We start from the raw sequence: 19,719 nt of genomic DNA on the forward strand, positions 1-19,719 counted from the left end.
GTGAGGCGGCAGAGCCGAGCCGTGTGTGCGCTGTGTGATGCGATGCACGTAGGCGGCTGCCAGGGCACGGCTCCCCAGCCTGGCTCTTGCCTGTCCCCACGGCGGCAGCGCTGCTCTGCTCCCGAAATGACTCACAGGAAGGCTAAAGAGGATCAGGCCCGGAGCCCTCTGTGCCCAGACATTGCACACACAGCAGTCGTGCACTGCTGCTGCTGAAAAGCTTGCCCACACATGTTACAGATGTGAGCACTCACGGCCCTGAGTGAGGAGTAAGGGATGGTGTCCTATGGGAATGCATTGGAGTGACACAGGTTATAATGCTGAGAACTGCAGCACTTCCTTTTCTAGTGATTAACAGTGCTTAAGAACAGCCACTAAGAACTGATTGAGTTTCCTCCCTCTGATATCCTCAGCTCCCTGCCATTGCATAGTCCCACTCAATCCTCTCACCTTCCTGCCTCCTGGGTTTGGTGCATGCAGGTGGGGTGGGGATTCTACGTGTGCAGGGAGGAAAGCTTGAGAGCAGCAGCACCACTGGTGTGTTTGCCCTGTGGCCTGCCAGGCCCAGAGTGGCAGCCACTCAAAGGAGAGACATCTGCAATTTAATTCTCTTTTGCCTCCCTGACTGACTAAAGCAGTTTCCATTTGTTATCCCGACAAAGCATTTTTGTTGTTTGAGGTGCAGGTCTGTATTTGAAGTCTGTGGCTGCGAGGCAAAGCTGTGGTAGGGACACAATGGGATGTTAACAATAGAGTTCAGAATGGGGCTGTGATAAGGTTTGCTCTTCCAGAAAAACTCACAATACACTTCACTATAGAATTTCAGGAAACCTCTCCGCTCAATCTTTTATTTTACTTTGGAAGCAAATGATTTTATCTGACCAAGGGCTTAAATAATAAATATTTGTATGCAAATCTTCCTTTCATAATTAATTCACCACTTCAGTCCCTAGGAATTACTGTGGTTTGCTGTGCCTCTGCCCCTTTCTGAGCTGAGCTCTAATCTTCGCTGTCACTACAATTTTTTCAGTGGCTGGAAAGGGGAGGGCACAGCAGTGTACAGTGGTTTTTTCCACTCACTCCCTCTGCTTGTGCTGAGGCCTGGGAGACTCCCAGCACAAATTTTTCTGTTACTCAGCTAGATATCCCTGTAGTGCTAGGCCTAAAGAGGCCTGGACTGCAGTCCATCCCTTTTAAATCAGAGCTAATCATGTCTGTGCTCCTTTTGAAGGGTGGTCCATGTGCAACATTTCCACCTCTATTAACTTAAATGTGTCTTGAAACCAGGTCAAGATGTATTTATCTCTTCTTGAAATTCGGCTCTTGAGGACAGGGCAAAGGCAAAAGGAGTGTTCATCTTCATATATGACTAAACCTTTCTTTGAAAGAAAAGCTCCTCCTGAGAGTATTTTGAGAAGGCACCCCCCATCTCAACTACAGGTCTTCCCAGAGTAACAAGAAGGTCTCAGACAAAAGATTTCTGCTGCATTTTATTTAAGCATCAGACAAGATAAACAGCAATGGTAGCAGCAACTGACACCAGTGCCTTTTGCATTGGGCAGATGCCAGATTTCTCTGGAACTGCAGTTCTCAGCCACGGAGAGGGTTCAGGAGTAAGCTGTGATCACCCCAGGGCACCTCAAGCAAAGGTGCTGTTATTCCAGCCCACACTGCCAGCACTGCTGTCAAAGAAGCTGATGTAGATTCTGGGAGGGAAGACAGGCGCTGTTACCAGCTGGGAGCAGAGGGTTGCAGGCTGCTCAGGACAGGCTGCACATCTCCCCTGGGGCTCTGTCCTTCCCAGGCCTTGCACTCCCTTCCCCCTGCCCTGCTCATGCCCCATCTCCTTGCATTCTGGAGTTCCCAGTGATCAAGTTCTTATGTCTGATATCTGTGGGTACATACAGTGCCTGAGCCTACATCATTTTAACCAAGGAATTCTGCAGCTTGTGGACATCAGCGCTGCAGCTCATGCAATGGTTCTTTTCTCTTTAGCTGGGGAGTTGCTCAGTTGACTTGGCATTTGGTCTCTTTAATCAGCACATTAATAGAAAACACCAAAGGACCAGCCTTTGGTGGGATGAATAGCTCCAACAATCTGTGGAAAGTCATGTCAGACAAGTTGCTGTATGAGCTCACCTGTCAGATGGTATTTTCAGCTGTTTGCTCATCAGCTCACAAAGCAATTTGCAGTAGCCCTTGTTCTCCTGCTCCCCTGTCTTTCCAATGCTGTAGAGAAAGCACACAGCACAAGGGTCTGTGGAGCCACCAAAGGACATCACCTGATCAGGAGAGATCTGTATTGCTAGATACTGTTGGAAGAAGAAAATGAATGTTATTTTCTTTGCCATATTAAGAAAAGTTTTAAAAATCCAGGAAGGCATTTATGTACCTAAACTGCAGTGAAAATAAGTGCATGTTTTTGATATGCAAGGCTTTCATTTGTTGACATCTTACTGTCTAGATTGGTGTTCTACTCCAAGGTCCTCACTCCTGTGTCAAAGGCCAGTGCAAAGACTCCATAGTTTTTAGGGTTCCTAGTCCAGGAGCTCCAGGAGCTCAGTGACCTGAGGTACCTGCAGCACCTCCTCCAGGCCAGCAGGCTCTCCCTGCCCTGTGGGAAGGTCAGGCACAAGGGGCAGGGCAATGCTCCTGCTGCCCATTGCGTTCCAGAGGGATTTTGCACCTCACTGGCTCCTGCTGCAGTCTTCCCTGCTGAGGGAAATGTGAACTGACACAGCAGAGGCCTAAATCAACATGCACCTCATTAAACAAAACACAGCCTAATCCTGCTGTTGTTCTTGATATCAGGAAAAACAGAAGAAAGTATCTATGTTAATATTAATGACCAGCCCTCCATTTTCCCCAGCGCTAATACACAGTGTCAGATCCACCCACTGGGGAATGTGGGGATCAGCTCCTCTGGCACCCATCTGCCCTCTGTGCTGCTCTTCCCCACGTTCATTAGCAGTGCATCATTGGAACTGAGCAGCACTTCACCCTCCTGGTAAAACAAGGCAGCCTGAGTCCCAGGAGCTGGCTGGGTAATTAGTGTTGGCCATCATTTACAGTTTGTTTGGGTGTGAGGTGCCTCAGACCACAGCAGCACAGATCAGCCAAGGAGATCCTGCTGAGGTACCACTTGCTTGGCCCTGCTCTCCCCTGTCTGGACACCACGTGCTCTTGACTTTGTGCCAAGTGTGGGTACATCCATGCCTTTAACTCCTACCCAGGAAGCAGGTTGTCACTATCAAAATAGAAATCAAGTTGAGGCATTAATCAGCATTATTCTCTTCTTAGAACAGTTTGAAAATATTTGGAACAGTTCTTCCAATAGGAAAAAAACCCTATTTGATTAAAAATCCATATTTTTCCCAAATGGCACAGTTTCCTGTGAGAGGAAAGCTCTGCATTCCAGCCCACCCTAATCCTTTCCTTCTTTCTGTGTTATAACTAAGAGACTCTCCCTTTCCTATTGCCTGCTTTGTCACGAAGAGCTTGTATGTCCTCTTCAGAAAAATCCCTTTGTTATTCCCTGTATATCTCTAAGTCCCATTACATATCCCTTCCACACAGCTGCACAAACCTGCTCCAGCTGCATCCCAGCCCTGGCCTCTAGCTTTATATTCAGAAGCTGTTATGCAAGACACACCCCTTGCCCCCCCAACAGCAAGTCCTTGTTTGCTAGACTGATAAAAATTGGATTTTTAAAAGAGAGATAAAACACATCAGTTTTATGTAAGAATTTGATGTGTTCAGGTGTCCCAGTGCTTGGAGAAAGATTTGCTGGGGAGTCCTCAGACCCTTTCTGTAGGCACCAAAACTTCCTTCTTTCCACAGTTTCAAAGCATCACTCCCAAAACAAAGCAAACATTTTCTGAAAATGGGCTGTGAATGTGCACAAAGGGTACTTAAACAAGCACTACTGATCGACAGCCAATTCACTAAAGGTACTGCTGAGGTACAGCTCATGGCAGGAAGTTTTCAGCTCTGTAGAGAAGTTTTCTTTTGGTTTTTCATATTCTACAACCTTCAGTAAGCAGCTGATACAGTGACTAGTGGCCAGTCAGTATTAAGAAAAGAACAGCCTTATAAATCCTTCTCAGCCCCTCCATACCAGTGTTTCAGGGCCTCACCTCAGTAGCACACTGCCATATTTACCTGCCATGTTTTGGCAAGTAAAACCCCTCCACTCTGGTAGTGAAACCAGCAAGCAGCTTTTACTCTGCTGTTTTGATTACAAATAGCAGGATGCCACACAGATATTTTTGCCAGATGTCCAAGCAAGCTGAATAAATAATTTTTGTGCTTCAGCTGTAACCACTAGGCTCCAGGCAGTTTGGTAAATAGCAGGCACTTTTTCAATAGCTCTCAGCAAGGAAGTGGAGGCTGAGATTTGCTTTTCAGGTTCTTGAGAGGGATTCACAGGTACCTGTGGACACATCCCCACATCATCCAGTGTCCTCATCTACAGATAAATACATGCAATATCATCCCACACAAATCTAGTTTGAACACTCCAGGGTTTTGAGACCTCAACAAAACTAAGCCACAGTGAACAAGTATTTGGTGTTCTCCCAGAGAGAAGACTGCAGATCCTGGTGAGTCATTAGCTGTATTAGTTTATCAAGGCTATCACTCAGAAACAGCTCATTGCATAGGCACAGCTGATTAAAGAAGGAAAACATTTCAGCAAATGCACTTACCTGTGCTGGTTTGCCCAATGCTTTTGATAATTGTTGGGTGAGCTCCCCTGCAAAAGATTCTGGAACTTTGGCCTTGCTTATATTTGTGTTAACAATGAATTTAGGCATCTTTGGATCGCGAGCAGGTTTTTTTTTTCAGCTCACCTTGTTCTCAGCTCTATTTCTAACTCACCACAAGCTGGCCCAGCCCACTGTGCCAGTGAGCACCTCAGGAGCCTCTGAACAGTCAGTGCTACCTCCAGCAGGGGCACTGGGAGGGTGGCAGTGTCCCAGGAGGGGGAGGCTGGCTGTGCCATCTGCAGCTGCTAACTCAGCCTGGGAGGGAGCCCAGCTTTGCACTCTGGAAACCAAAGCACTCAAAGTGACCCCTTGTGTTTGGAGACAGCCCAGTTGTCACAGACATGTTTGGTGAAAAATCTTTTCCTTGGGATTTTTCCTCCTGAGAAGCTGAGAGGCCTCAGGAACAAAATGCAAACAATGGTTATCTGCTGCTGTGGAATGCAACTGGTGCATCTGGGATTGGCCCATGTTGGTTGTTTCTAATTAATGCCCAATCACAGTCAGCTGGCTTGGACTCTCTGTCCCAGACAGAAGCTTTTGTTGTCATTCTTTCTTTTTCTATTCTTAGCCAGCCTTCTGATGAAATCCTTTCTTCCATTCTTTTAGTATAGTTTTAATATAATATATATCATAAAACAATAAATCAGCCTTCTGAAACATGGAGTCAGATCCTTGTCTCTCCCCTCATCCTCAGACCCCTGTGACCACCATCACACCCAGTCATTAAACCAATGGAATATCAAGTGTTTCAGAGGCTGAGTGCAGGTTGTAATGCACCTCTTTATGCAAGCTAGTAATTGTTTCTTAAAAATTGGATGAATAATTCAATTGTGAGGTCTGAAACTCTCTCTGTGGAACAGACCATAACAAAAACCCTCCAGTGGCACATGTTGTGCAGACCTTTCCTGAACCATGACTAAGTCACCACAAAGATGCCTTAAAATCAGAATCTTGATTTTCCAGTGTGGTGATGCATCCTACATGCTCAGAGAAGGCTTGTTTTCAACTTGCTCCTTTGTTGTGCAAATAGTTCCATAACAGTCCTAACTCCTGAGAGATAGGAAATCCACAGGAGCAGCTTTTATCCAGACTGGAGGAGTGCAGGGCAAGGCTGGGATTATCTCACTGCTTGGAACAGCCTTACATGAGAGAGGTGATTTAGAGGGATCACATGGAGTTTGATAGGGGGTGTTCACAGTGAGATGTGTGGGGACAGCAGGGTGAAAATGCTGGTGGAAATAAAATAAATGGTTTGATCACCTCTCCATGCTAAATGTGATGTATGTCCTTGTACCCAGTTGTTTCTGAGTTAAGAGCTTTTCTACTCACTCCATTTTCTCCAGGCTTTCTATAGCTTGCACTAAATGTTGTGTTGAATGGTGTAATTGAAGTAAACACTTTTTCATTGTGAAAACTTCTGTATGAACATGCTGAAGCTGATTGTGTTCAAGATCAGGTTGACTGGCCCTGAGCAACCTGACCCAAATGGTGCCATCCCTGCCCATGGCAGGGGGTGGAATTAGATGATCCTTAAGGTCCCTTCCAACCCAATCCATTCCATGATTGTGTGGGGTATGCTGATTTTAAGTTAGTTCCTTCACTGTAGCACCCTTGCTGTAAGAAGTCAGCAAACAAAAAGTCAGGAGATGAAATGTCAGTGTTCATTTCCAGCCCACGTTTGTGGATTGTGTTTCCTGTATGCACTCTGAAAATAATGAAAACCCTAAAAAAACCCAGAAATAAAATCTGGTTTCCAAAAAGCCTTTTCAGGGTATGTTTCCTAAGCCAAAGTGTTAAAAACAAACACAAGTGACTCCTCCATCTGCAAGGAGAGGAGCTGTAGTTTGTAATATTGATTCATTTTTTCTTCAGTGGTTAGGGGAAAGCAGGTGGCATGACCCAAACTGTTTGGTTACAAGCCATCCTATACTTGTTATTGGTCACTTGGAAAAACTTAGACTATTTCAAATGAACTTCACAACCTATTTTTATTGCTGGGTACAACAATCAGTCATTATTCCCAGCAAGAAAAACATTTCCAAAACAAACTCTTTCTTCTGTGCAAACATCTGATGTAATTCCCAGAAGTTGATGCAGCAGGTTGGAAATCAGTTCCTTAGACACCAGAGATGCTCTCCAGAGCTTGCTTTATTTCATAGCAGCCATTTCACTTCTTTTGCCTGCAAGAATATCTCAGTTTAGCAGGTCCTTCTCCTGCCTAGAGTTACTGGGATGTTTCCCACTGAGATTTCCATTACATCCCCAGGACTGTTGTGCAGCAAATTTCACTTTCAATGCTTTTCTCTGTTGTCATGTTGAAACCTTTTTCTGAATTTGAGGTGTTAATTTTTATTCTGTATCATCTTGGGTCACCCAAATCATGTATTTAGCTTTTCCCTCTGCTGCCTGTCAGCCACACTTTCGACTTTTGTGTTTCCCATTCTTAATCATTCTTTACCTTGGTTCATCTTAAAATATTTCACTTATTCTTTTGTATTTCTGACATTCTGAGCTGTTTGCCAGCAGGTTCCTGCTTAGAGTTACTTTAGAATAATGAGTTTCATATCTATCTTAAAAAAGAAAAAACAAATGAGACAGAAGAGCTTGCAGTCTGTTTTTAATGTTTCCTTTTTAGTTCTGTTGCAACATTGTTTCCTGTCTTTTCTAAGGGATGCAAATTTCTTCTCTGAACATTCAGAGCTTGGTGCAATACAACTGTTCCTTAGGAAGGTTATTTTCAGTGACAGAGGTTTCTTTTTTCCCAAAGTTCAGCTTGTTGAATTCTGTTTTTATTTCCATGATTGATTTTCCCTTGGTCTCAGGAAGATACAGGTAGATGAAAATTGCTGATAAAACAAGGATTCCCAAAAAGATGAGGAAGCAGAGGGGTCCAAGGTTATCCTGCAGGCAGAAATGCAAGACTGTGTAAGGAAAATAAGAAACTGATTTCTATTTCCCTCCCTTTAGTGCAAGCCTGTGTCTTAGAAGTTGAAATTCAAAGGTGTGCTCAAAACAGAGTCCAGGACAGGAACCAACCCAGGAATTCCCACTGGCCTTGTTGGACCTGATCCAATTGCTGCTCCTTGAAAAGCCTGGGGGTTTCTCAGCAGGTTTGGTGTTTGGACAGTGCTAAGCTTTGCACATCATTCCAATTTATTGCTGTTATTTTGCCCTTGTTGGCATTCAGAAATAGATGAGCCTGGGAAGAGGGATCCTCTGAGAGTCACTTACAACAATCACTGGAAAAATCATCCCAAGTACAAAGAGTCCCATCCAGTTGATGCAGCCAACAATCAGGAAGGCTGATGGTCTGTATGACTGGCTGAAGATTTCAACCATCACAGATATGGTGGCTCCAGCTGGAAAAGCAAAGCCAAACACACCCCAGGTAAATTTGTTTCCTTGCTTCTGCTGGAGCTCCTCCCAGTGGCAGTGGCAGAGGGGACAGACAGACAGAATAGGTCACCTGTAGATAGGTGGCCTCTGCTATGAGGGTGAAAGGCCTTGATTCCAGAAATGGAACCCAGCAGTTAATTTAGGTTTCTCTTGTTGGTACTGGAATAGTTTTTCTGGTATCAGTGGGTGTGTGCAGTTCCATATTGCACTGGTGTCACAGATATCTTTTATGAAAAATCTTTTATGAAAAACCTTTTCTTTAAGATTTTTCCTCTTGAGAAGCTGAGAAGCCTCAAGAACAAAATGTAAACAATGGTTATCTGCTGCTGTGGAATGCAACAAGTAGACCTTTGATTAACCTATATGAGTTGTTTCTAATTAATGGCCAATCACAGTGAGCTAGCTTGGACAGCGAGTCCGAGCCACAAACCTTTGTTATCATTCTTTCTTTTTCTATTCTTAGCCAGCCTTCTGAGGAATTCCTTTCTTCTATTCTTTTAGTATAGTTTTAATATAATATATATCATAAAATAAAAAAAATCAAGCCTTCTGAAACATGGAGTCAGATCCTCATCTCTTCCCTCAACCTGAGACCCCTGTGAGCACCATCACACACTGGTAATTGTTACTGGTGCAGGGTTTATAGAACCAGCCTCCCTTTTGGCTCCTGTGGCCACTTCCACCTGGAGCATGTTGGTAGGCAAAAGCTTGTTAAGTTATTGAAGATGATTACTTTAACATACCTGGCCATGCCCAGAATCCTCTTTTTAGCTGATTAATTTAGAAATTGTTTTGAATTTTCTATCTCATGCCCTCTGGATAAGATGATACTGTTTTAAATTGTTTAGATCATGTGATCAGCAATAAAATTTGAGGGGTCTACATCCTTTTCCTGTCTCCCCTTGTATGTGTCTGTCCTTCCCTCCTTAATTTGCAGAACTTTTTAGCAAGGCACTACCCCGTCCTTCCTCTGCCAACCAATTCAACCCCAAATTTCCTCCCAGCATCAGCCCTGATGTACTCACATGGTCCAATTCCAAAGAAGACAACGAAGAGGAAGATCAAGATAACACTGAAGTAATGCATCCAGAAAAAGCGATGCTGAAAGTGAGAAACCAGTGATACCAAACCATCGGACACAAGACAGAGCAGCAGAGCTCTGTACTCCTGCCACTGGCTGGAGATTTTACACACCTCCTGCAGGTTAGGAGCAGAAAGGGAGGCTGGGGAAGTGGCCAGGAGGCTGCTGCCCCTTTACCTGCAGTGACAGGGTGGTGGTGAGCAGTGCCAGCACAGAGCTCATCAGCAGGTACCCGCCCCAGAGCAGCACCTTCCGCCCAAAGCGGTCTATGAGGGTGCTCTGGAAAGCAGAAAACACAGCTCACCAACCCCAGGCCTCAAAGGAAACCATTCCTCCTCTCTCCATCTGTTCTGTGCAGCAGACTTGTCTCAATAATAGCCACAAGTCAGTGTCATTTGACAGCCTCTTAGTTCCTAATGAATTTGATTTGTTTTTTTTCAAAACTAATTCAATATTAATTAAGCAGTGTTTATTAGTCAGTCTAAACTGTTATTAGACATTTGCATGCTGGCATATGTCAAATTGTCCACACATATGTACACACATCTAATCCAGAACATCAGAAGATGATTGTTTTGCAGAAAAAAGTGAGTCTAAAGACACACACTCATGCAAATAATTTAGGGGAAAAACTTCTTTATATCCTGCCTGTGGTTTTGCAGCAGCAGGAAGATGTGGCTTAGGTTATGCAAAATTTCTCTGAGCCCAGTTATAAGAAAGGAAAGGCACAGTTGTTGACCACATTAAATTTTTCCTTCAAAGTCAAATCTGAAGAGACTTACACACAGTATGGAGGACAAGCACTCACACAGCCCAACCCCCAGGGACACGTATGGGATCAGGTATTCTTCAAACTTGGCTGTGTGGAATACTTCAAAAGAATAGAAGTAGATCTGAAAAACGCAAAGAGGAAATCAACCTGTGAGAAAGGTGTTGGATTTGAGATACAACTCTAAGCTGGTTTAATAACATTGAGAGGTTTCTTGTGCTGCCTCTCTTGTCCTGGGGATGAGGAGAGCGCTCAACTGCATTTATGCCACAGAGCTGCAGCGTGGTCATGACGATCAGCAGGATGTAGAGCTGCCAGCGCAGGGATCGCTCTTTGAGCACTTCAAGGACACGCAAGGTTTTGGTGCTCGCCACGGCGCCCTTCTCCTTCATAATGTCATCAATTTCTGCTTGGTGGTCTCCTTCCCCCCACAGCTTCCTGATGGCTGCAGGGGACAAAGAGGGAAGGGGGTTATCCTACCAAGATAACTCCTTCAGCGTTTGTGGGGGTTTCAGTCATCGGTTTTTCTGGGTCTGGATTGAAGGCACTTGAGACAGTAATTCATGTTCAGACTCAAGTGTTTATTATTCCTTATCAGTAAAACAGTCTCACTGCTGTGAGTTCAGCAGCTTTTCATTAGAAGGCACAATATGGCCAACAATCTCTTGTTACAAAGTCTTTTAAGACTGAACTATTCAATTCAGAGCTGACACCTTGATTATTTTCCCTTCTAACCCAATAACTCATCCTAAAGAGCCCCCAGTGCAGACTTTTCTCCCCAGTTACAAACTGCCACCCAAACCCATGAGGAAGAAGGAAGAAGAAGGATGAAGAAGAAACCCAGGATGACACCCTGTGCTCTCCATCTTGCTTCCATCCACAACACACTAAAAATCCCAAAAGCTCAGTTTCTCACCAAGTGACACACCTACACTGCTCTCTATAATCTCTTTCACACTTTTGTGGATTCTGGTCTACCTTGAAGTGTGGGAAACTTTCTCCATGAATGAGGGTCAAAGTCAGGGCACCCCAGAGCAGACAGAGAAATATTCCCAGTGCCCTGGGTTCCCACATGCATTAAACCCTTCAGGCTGCCTGTCCTTTGGAGTAGGTGCTGGTGCTGCTTCTGCCATCTGGTTGCTGCAGGGGCAGTGAGCAATTTGAAGGATTTTGTCTGTCTGGTTGTCAGTATAGCACAGCTTTCTAATGTAGAGTTTACTTAACAAAATAAACATTTTAGTACTTTTTATTTAACAATACAAAAAAGGACAGCTGCCTGAACCATTTCTTTTAAAGAAATAAGGCAGTGCCCACCAAGGTGGGAAATGTTAGATGTGCTGATACACATCTGTGTTTCTTGTCTTCATGGGCTGAGTGAGGTTAGCACAGGCATTGCCAGGGGTACCAGGGATACCAGGGGTACCAGGGGTACCAGGTTAGCACAGGCAGTGCCAGGGGCACCAGGGGTACCAGGTTACCACAGGCATTGCCAGGGGCACCAGGGGTACCAGGTTAGCACAGGCATTGCCAGGGGTACCAGGTTAGCACAGGCATTGCCAGGGGCATCAGGGGTACCAGGTTAGCACAGGCATTGCCAGGGGTACCAGGGGTACCAGGTTAACACAGGAATTGCCAGGGGTACCAGGGGTACCAGGGGTACCAGGTTAACACAGGAATTGCCAGGGGTACCAGGGGTACCAGGTTAACACAGGCATTGCCAGGGGCACCAGGGGTACCAGGTTAGCACAGGCATTGCCAGGGGTACCAGGTTAGCACAGGCATTGCCAGGGGTACCAGGGGTACCAGGTTAGCACAGGCATTGCCAGGGGTACCAGGGGTACCAGGTTAACACAGGAATTGCCAGGGGTACCAGGGGTACCAGGGGTACCAGGTTAACACAGGAATTGCCAGGGGTACCAGGGGTACCAGGTTAACACAGGCATTGCCAGGGGCACCAGGGGTACCAGGTTAACACAGGCATTGCAGGAGTACCAGGTTAGCACAGGCATTGCCAGGGGTACCAGGGGTACCAGGGGTACCAGGGGTACCAGGTTAGCACAGGCATTGCCAGGGGTACCAGGGGTACCAGGGGTACCAGGTTACTACAGACATTGCCAGGGTTACCAGGTTAACACAGACATTGCCAGGGGTACCAGGGGTACCAGGGGTACCAGGTTAGCACAGGCATTGCCAGGGGTACCAGGGGTACCAGGTTAGCACAGGCAGTGCCAGGGGTACCAGGGGTACCAGGTTAGCACAGGCATTGCCAGGGGTACCAGGGGTACCAGGTTAGCACAGACATTGCCAGGGATACCAGGGGTACCAGGTTAGCACAGGCATTGCCAGGGGTACCAGGTTAGCACAGACATTGCCAGGGGCACCAGGGGTACCAGGTTAACACAGGCATTGCCAGGGGCACCAGGGGTACCAGGTTAGCACAGGCATTGCCAGGGATACCAGGGGCACCAGGGGTACCAGGTTAGCACAGACATTGCCATGGGCACCAGGGATACCAGGTTAGCACAGACATTGCCAGGGGTACCAGGTTAGCACAGGCATTGCCAGGGGCACCAGGGGTACCAGGTTAGCATAAACATTGCCAGGGGTACCAGGTTAGCACAGGCATTGCCAGGGGCACCAGGGGTACCAGGTTAGCACAGGCATTGCCAGGGGTACCAGCTTAGCACAGGCATTGCCAGGGGTACCTGAGCTGCTCCCTGTGAGGCTGCCTGTGCTCCATGGCCCTGCCCTGTGCAGCACAGCCCTGCCCTGCCTCCTCTGCTGCAGAGGCTCTCCCTGGGACACAGCAGATGAAGGGAAGAAGTGAGGAAAGCAGACACTCTACCTTTCCTGCAGGCTTCCTCATTACCCTTCTGTATCAGGAGGTAGGATGGTGAGTCAGGGAAAAATGGGAGGGTAACCAGTTGAAGCAATGCTGAAAGTCCACTAGATGCTAACAACCATGGCCACAAAGCTTCGCTTCCTAAAATCTCCCTGGAAAGTGTATGTGAAACAAAATTATGCTGAAATAATGGAATGAATGTTCAGGAAGCTTTTCTGAGTGATAAAATTTCCCAGATTCCATTCAAGGGTTCACTGGAGTTAACCCCTGAATTTTAATTTGGCAGATTTCACAAATTTGGCTGTTTTTATTTCTGACAATTTATTTTAAAGGAATTATCTGGTATTTTGAAAATCTTTCTGAGTATTATTAGAACCCAGTAGAATGTCTAGAGAGCTGATGAGACTCATTTGTCCACTGCTTGGCCACAAGAGCCAAACATTTGCTAAGACTTTTTATGTAAGTGCAATGAATATTGAAGGGGAAGTCTCCCAGCAGAAAGAGTGTGGAAATAAGAAGAAATCAGATTATGAGTAAATAATTTTCTACCTTCTGTATTTAAAAGTATATTTCCCTCAAATACAATTAATATTTTTCTTCTGGCATAAGCTAAGGCATGTTTTGGGGAGGAAGAGAGTGTTTCTCAGCCACTGACTAGGTGAGAGGATAAAGTTAGAGAAACATTTCTAGTTTGAGTGTAACCTGATAGAAAAATTGGAGAATTTACCGTAGTCCAACAAGCTGTCCTGTGAGCTTCCCCAGGGTCAGGAAAACAGCAACAGTGGCGTTGGTGAAACCACGCAGCTTCTTGGGTGAAATCTCTCCTACATACTGAGGATGTATGTTGAGAGAAAAACCTTCAACATACAAGAGGATAAAGAACAGTTGAAATATTTAGAAAATATTAACTTTTTGACCATCCTATCTTATATTGTTTCCATTCACTCTGCTATTTAGATTACACTTTCTTGCAAAAGAGAAGATACTTTCACTTTTATTGTTTCTGGTTTTATTTGCTTTAAAGACCATTCTTCAAGGATGGCTGTAGAGACAAGCCCAGGACAGCTGGACAGTTTTGGTTTTTTCATTGCAGTTGGCTCTGGTGGCCAACACTGGCTTCAGGAGAATGGCCTTATGGTGTTTACCAGGTTTCCCTGGGTGTTGTGGTATTTTTCTTACAACTGTAAGTGTCAGGAGTTAATTATAGAGGTGCACTTCAGTGTGAGAGCCGGGAAGAGAAAAAGATGCTTCAGAAAGAAAATTTACTTTGTATCTGGAAATGCACAGGGGGATTTTGATCCCAGAATTTGTGATGAAGAAAGATCTGGTAATGATGACAATGGAATTTAACCTCTTGGGGAAAAATTCTGCAGTGTGTGTCTGTCTACTGACTTCTGTGAAAAACATTGCAGAGTAGTTGGATCTTTTGTTCTTTCAGGTAATTATTTCAGGTAATTATAATATATCAGGCCAGCCTTGCAGGCCTGGGTGACATACCTGCACCAATGCCGTAGAGAAAGCGCCCAACCAGAATCATCTCAAAGGATTTGGCTGTTCTGCTGAGAGCCATGAAAAGTGCAGCTACCAACATGATCAGGTTGGTGAACATTTGGCACTTTTTCCTGAAAAAAAAAAGAAAAAAAGACCTTGAGAATTTAGTGAGAACTTCTTTTACTCTTTTGACTACTCTTGCTGTGACAGGAAGTGTGGTACAGCAATTCCTACTGTTTTGAGGAATGGCTGAAATAATTTCAACTTAAGATGGTCAAAATGGTTCTTTAAAACTTTAGGATCTTTTAGATTTGGATTTATAATCTTTTTTAGGTTAGAATTTAAGCAGTTTGTCAGCATTTCCACAGTACAAGTAGGGAAAAAGATGGAAGGAGTGGCCCAGTTTGTCAGCAAGATTTTGAAATGGCTGTAAGTCTTTATAAAATGTCAGGTTGTTCCCCAGAAATAGTCTGAGTCCATGGGTCCCATTTTGGAATGGCTCGTACCAAAGGCACTCTTGGCTAAATGGGGTCTCTGAGATGGCAGACAGAGTTTTTAGAGGACATTTCATTTCAAAAATCCCTCAGTGAGAATCACAGGCTGCTGTGTTCACCACCCTGCTGTCTCAGGCTCCAAGTCTTTTGCACTCAGATGTTTTGCTGTGACATTTGTCAGACCAGAGCCCCCTTGCACACACTGAGGATCACAGAGACTCTGTGTTCAGGCTGTGATTCAGCACTTGGGCTGCCAAGTGTTAAATAACCCATGGGAGAGGTGCAGGATCCTTTTGCAGCCTTGGGAGACTCTCAGTGTGTGGGATGAGGCAGTGTCCCACAAGAAATTTCTTGGGGGCACTTACCTGTCAGGAAAGAACACAATTGCAGGCAGGTTAAGATGGTTTGTTGAGACCCAAATGAGGGGCCCCTGGATCAGTGTGTTGTGGAGCACATCTTTAAGTGGGTCACACCAAGAAGATATGTTTGCCAATTTCTCTGCAAATGAAATTAGTGGTGTTACACACAAGGCACCGAGAACAGACCACACTGGTGAGGAATCCTTCCTTTGTCCAGTGGCAAAGAGAGTTTGGAGCTAGCTTTCAGTAAAATGGATTGTCAGGAACAGAGATGTCTCTTGGACATTTGTTTTGGTGCTGATTATATCTTACAGTGAAATTACAAGCAACTTTTTTCTCCTCTCTCCATATTTTCACTGGAGCAGATCTGAATATTTAATGTCATGTCACCACCCCACAATGAGTGGAAATTTCCATTTAAATGGAAATCTGACTCTTCTTTGTCACATAAGGATATTTTCCAGGTGTTTGAGTAACTGCACATAGTGTGTTACAACACAAGACACACAGCTCCTTCACTGGGGTTTGTAAAGCCTGGGAGATCTTTATGAGAATGAGAGGGGACCTTGGGGAGAATGTGACCCTGTGCCACTGCTGCCAGAGACACTGATCTGGTGATGTGCTGGTGACTGCAGCCCTCACAGAGCACAGTTCCCTGGGGAGGGCAGATAAACAGGACAGAAGGCTGCCTGGAAAAAGTGGATATGCCAGGAAACCAAACCAATTATCTTCAACAGGGCTGCTTCAACAAAAAATAAGGGATTGATTTGTCCCCTTGGTATTTCCCTGTGCTTTCTGACTGCTGAGCTGTTAGAAGCAGCACTTACTTTCTGTATTTTGTAGTCAGGTAGCCACAGCAGAGGCTGCCCAGGAACCCTCCTATGCCATAGACAGACACAATGAAGGACCACAGCAGCATGACTGTGTCGGGGTGGAGGGCAGAGCCGTGGCGATCTATCCACGTTTCATTGATGAACTTCCTGATGTGCTGGAAAAGAAAACAGCATTTACCTGGATGATGGGTCTGGACAACCAGATCCCTTCATATTTTGTTGTATTTCAGGCCAAGCCTGTGGTTCTCATGTTAGACTTACTTTGAGACTTTTTTAGTAAAACAAGTTAACTGAGATCACACTGCAAATTCTTCAGGCTGTATCAGTCAGGAGCTTCCTGGTGAGCACGCTGAGAGCTCAGCTTGTGCCCTCCTTTGGAGGCTTGTACACCACATGGCAAGAGCTTATTTAAAATAGAAAATGCTGTCCAACTCTTTTAAGGAGGAAAATTTCTCTACACATGATGTTACTGTCAGCCAAAGAAAAGGCCCAGACACATCAGCTGAGTGCTCAGTAAATTTGGGATTATGGGAGAACAGAGGCTCCCACCTTTGTGTTTCAGCCTCAGAGAATGGCTACTTACCACAGAAGGATAGTTGATGACAGAAATATGGAATCCATATGGGAAACTGCCCCCAATTCCCAGCACTAAGATCATCTGAAGTAGGCCCCGGAACTGAACCTGCAAAGCAAAAATAAAACCTCCATCAGCTCCTCACTACTCTAGTTTGTGCAAGGCCAGAGACTTTGTAGCCACTTCCTCTTTGATCACTTCAGACCCTTTTGAATTCAAACACTTTTCAAAATCCCTCTAATCTGCTGCCAAAGCACAGCCACCAGCAACAGTGCCAGAGCAAATAACATGGGTGTGAGGTGATAGATAACCCATCACTCTGCTTGCAAGAAGGAAAAGGAGTTTGAAAAGGTGCTCCTGATAGTACAGCTGATAGTACAGCTCTCACTGTGTGCCTGCTGACAGGTTGGCTGGACAAAGGTGTCAGACCTGGGCATGGGGAAGAGGGAATCATTCTCCCTGTGTGCCATGGTCAGCAACCAATGTACACCAAACCATAATGTATGATGATACATGCCACTTCTTCCCTTTCAAGGATTATGGAAACTCCTGATGGATTATATGAATTATTTTTTAATGAAGTGAAGAAGGTAATTTATTTAAAAATTTATGTCATTATTTCTTAGCCTTTTGCTGTACCGTTACTATATTCATTATTTTGGGAAGTAATCAGAGTGCTTAACATTTAGTGTTGTTTTCAGTAATTTAGAAGACAAAGTAAAGTATCATGGTGGTGGGAGAGCCAAATCTGTTGTTAAATTTTTATTTCATTTCATTTATTTAATTTAATTTCATTTATTTCATTTTATTTTGTTATATAGAAAAGACAATGCAACATGATCTTCATGGCCCTAAACCCCATTGCTCTTTGTGATGCTTAAACACAGGAAGGAAAGATGGTCTCTGTAAGAAAGGAATTCAAAATCTTTAAAGAACCTGAATCTCTAGAATGATGCTATCTTTGTAAGGCAGAGGAGATGTGAGCAGGTACTCACCAGGCTGGAGAGGAAGGCAGCCATGTCCTTTGAATGAGCCAGTGCCTGCTGCTCACTGCTGCTACCTGCCAAGGAGCCAAATGCCCACATGACCCAGCAGCAGTGTCACTGAACCAGCCCCATGTTACAGAAGTTAAATTTTACTTCAGAAGGTTTTGAGTTAATTGCACATATTCCAGCTGTCGTACAAAGTTTAGGGTTGCTGGATTAAATATTTCAACCAATGCTCATGTGCAGCCCAAGTGAACAGGATGGTGTCCCTTGCAGGAGCTGGGTGCTTCATGAACTCTGCCTTCTGCTAGGGGACAGGGGACTGAGAAAACAACCTTAAACAGGATTCCCATCATCATAACCTGCTCAGTTTTCAATATAAGTGAGAAACTTAGAGACAGAGTTCTCTGCTGGGAATCTTAGGTGGGGCTTGGGCAGTGAACCCCAGGACTTTGGCATGTCACAGGGAAGAGCTGTTCTCTCTCCAGACTTAATCATTACTGGAAGGAACTGAGCTGCTCCATGATTTTGAAATGGAGTGCAAACTTAATAATTCTACCCTGGTACACCAGGCTTGACCAGCCAAGTGTTTAGTAGAGGATTTTTCTTTGCTAGTAGTGAGAAAGATTCATCATGCACAGTTTTGTCTGGTATTTCCACTAGTCAGTGCACTTATTTCTGTGTCTGCAATGAACAATAAGGTTCTTTTGGAGCAGTTTTGTAACCTCCACAGCTGGATTGATGTCTGTTTTTTCTGAGAGAAAATTCTTAGGCTTTAACTGCAGTTATTTCACAATTAAGAGGATCTTGAATGTATTCATTTGATAATGGCTTAGTTATCACTTGCCATTTACACTTCAGTTGAAGGAGAGGATGAAGAAATCACAAAGGGCTTAGTTGATACCAGCCCATATTTACTAGAAAATATTCCATATGCAAAGAATATTCCTGGAGTCCCTACTAATGTTTGAAATGTAGGGTATGGCACCACCAGCCATTTCTCCTGCCTCTCTCAGGCCTCATCATGGCCTTGACTTTGCTGTTGGTTTGTGCTGAGAGTTCATGGAGGGATATTTTCATCTGAGGTTCTCCAGCAGATAAGCTGTTGTTGGAGTGCAAATGAGACCCTTTGATGCTAAGAATTTCCTTTTCTGTAAAGTTATACAAAGCTGAAACCACATGATGTGCATCTGACTAAGGGACAAAATTCCATGTTAGCTGCTGGTATCTGCCTTGCTCCGATGATCTTGGGGGGACACACAAACAGGCAATAACATGTACATTTCATCATGGGGCACTCAAATGCAGCCTGTTGCACCTATTTTCTAATGTTTTACTTCACCCACTTCTACTTTGTGTATTTATACATATTGGAATTCACACTTTTGGCTCAGACTTTAATTTAGAATTCCTACTTTGGCTAGGTTAAATCTCATAACTCTTCCTGTGTGATGTCTTTTGCATTTGTGGTGATTAGTGACTGTACTTGTGTGCTGTTGCTGCTCAGACTGTTCTGAGACCCCCTTTATCAGATGGGCAGCTCCATAATATCTTACAGATATCCTTTAGTCAGATTTGTGCTCAGGACAGGAAATCTCACAGCATCAGGTCCTTTTACAGCCATGTGTGACACACATATCCAAAGCTGTGCTAAGCCTTCCTTAGTACAGATCCATATTTTTGGTGTCCAGCTGAGGGAAGTTCACAGATGCCGGATTTCTCTCGGCTGATTCATGGCCTGGAAAGGCTCGGGGATGGCCTTGGGCAGCCCGCGCTCCAAAGGACCAGAAGAGGCTTCAGGTTTTTTCTTGATCTTCAGTGTTTATTAATTGTTTATCTAAAAGATTTTCTCTTGGCCCGACAGAGGTCTGCTCAGCAGCCAGCCATGAGCACACTGAGAGCCCCCAGGGCGGTCACCTATCTTTATACTCAAAATTACATATACAATATTTACCTCTTTCCTCTAATACCTGTCACTCTTATTGATCAGTGCACTTCTAGTAATAACCAATCCCAAAGTGCCAACATCACCACAGAAGATGGAGGCCAAGAAGAAGAAGAAGAAGAAGAAGAAGAAGGACAGGACACGCCTCAATTCTTCTATCTTACTTCTCTAAACCCCCCCTGT

General features: G+C 44.7%; 2 protein-coding genes across 2 annotated transcripts; both read right to left on the reverse strand.

The window, feature by feature from the left end:
- Window positions 1-1,639: 1,639 nt before the first annotated feature.
- Window positions 1,640-4,814, reverse strand: LOC131091238 (macrophage migration inhibitory factor-like). The gene is made up of 3 exons (XM_058037179.1): window positions 4,707-4,814; window positions 2,140-2,312; window positions 1,640-1,706 (listed from the first exon to the last, which is right to left on the reverse strand). Exons 1-3 carry the CDS (start codon window positions 4,812-4,814, stop codon window positions 1,640-1,642), a joined length of 348 nt encoding a protein of 115 aa, XP_057893162.1.
- Window positions 4,815-7,460: 2,646 nt separating this feature from the next.
- Window positions 7,461-17,624, reverse strand: LOC131090933 (solute carrier family 2, facilitated glucose transporter member 11-like). The gene is made up of 12 exons (XM_058036608.1): window positions 17,601-17,624; window positions 16,615-16,713; window positions 16,026-16,186; window positions 14,352-14,476; window positions 13,582-13,711; window positions 12,858-13,006; window positions 10,270-10,457; window positions 10,026-10,136; window positions 9,421-9,522; window positions 9,188-9,263; window positions 7,998-8,125; window positions 7,461-7,667 (listed from the first exon to the last, which is right to left on the reverse strand). Exons 1-12 carry the CDS (start codon window positions 17,622-17,624, stop codon window positions 7,461-7,463), a joined length of 1,500 nt encoding a protein of 499 aa, XP_057892591.1.
- Window positions 17,625-19,719: the final 2,095 nt, after the last annotated feature.

The sequence above is a fragment of the Melospiza georgiana genome, chromosome 18 (assembly GCF_028018845.1).
Source record: "Melospiza georgiana isolate bMelGeo1 chromosome 18, bMelGeo1.pri, whole genome shotgun sequence".
Taxonomy (NCBI): Eukaryota; Metazoa; Chordata; class Aves; order Passeriformes; family Passerellidae; genus Melospiza; species Melospiza georgiana.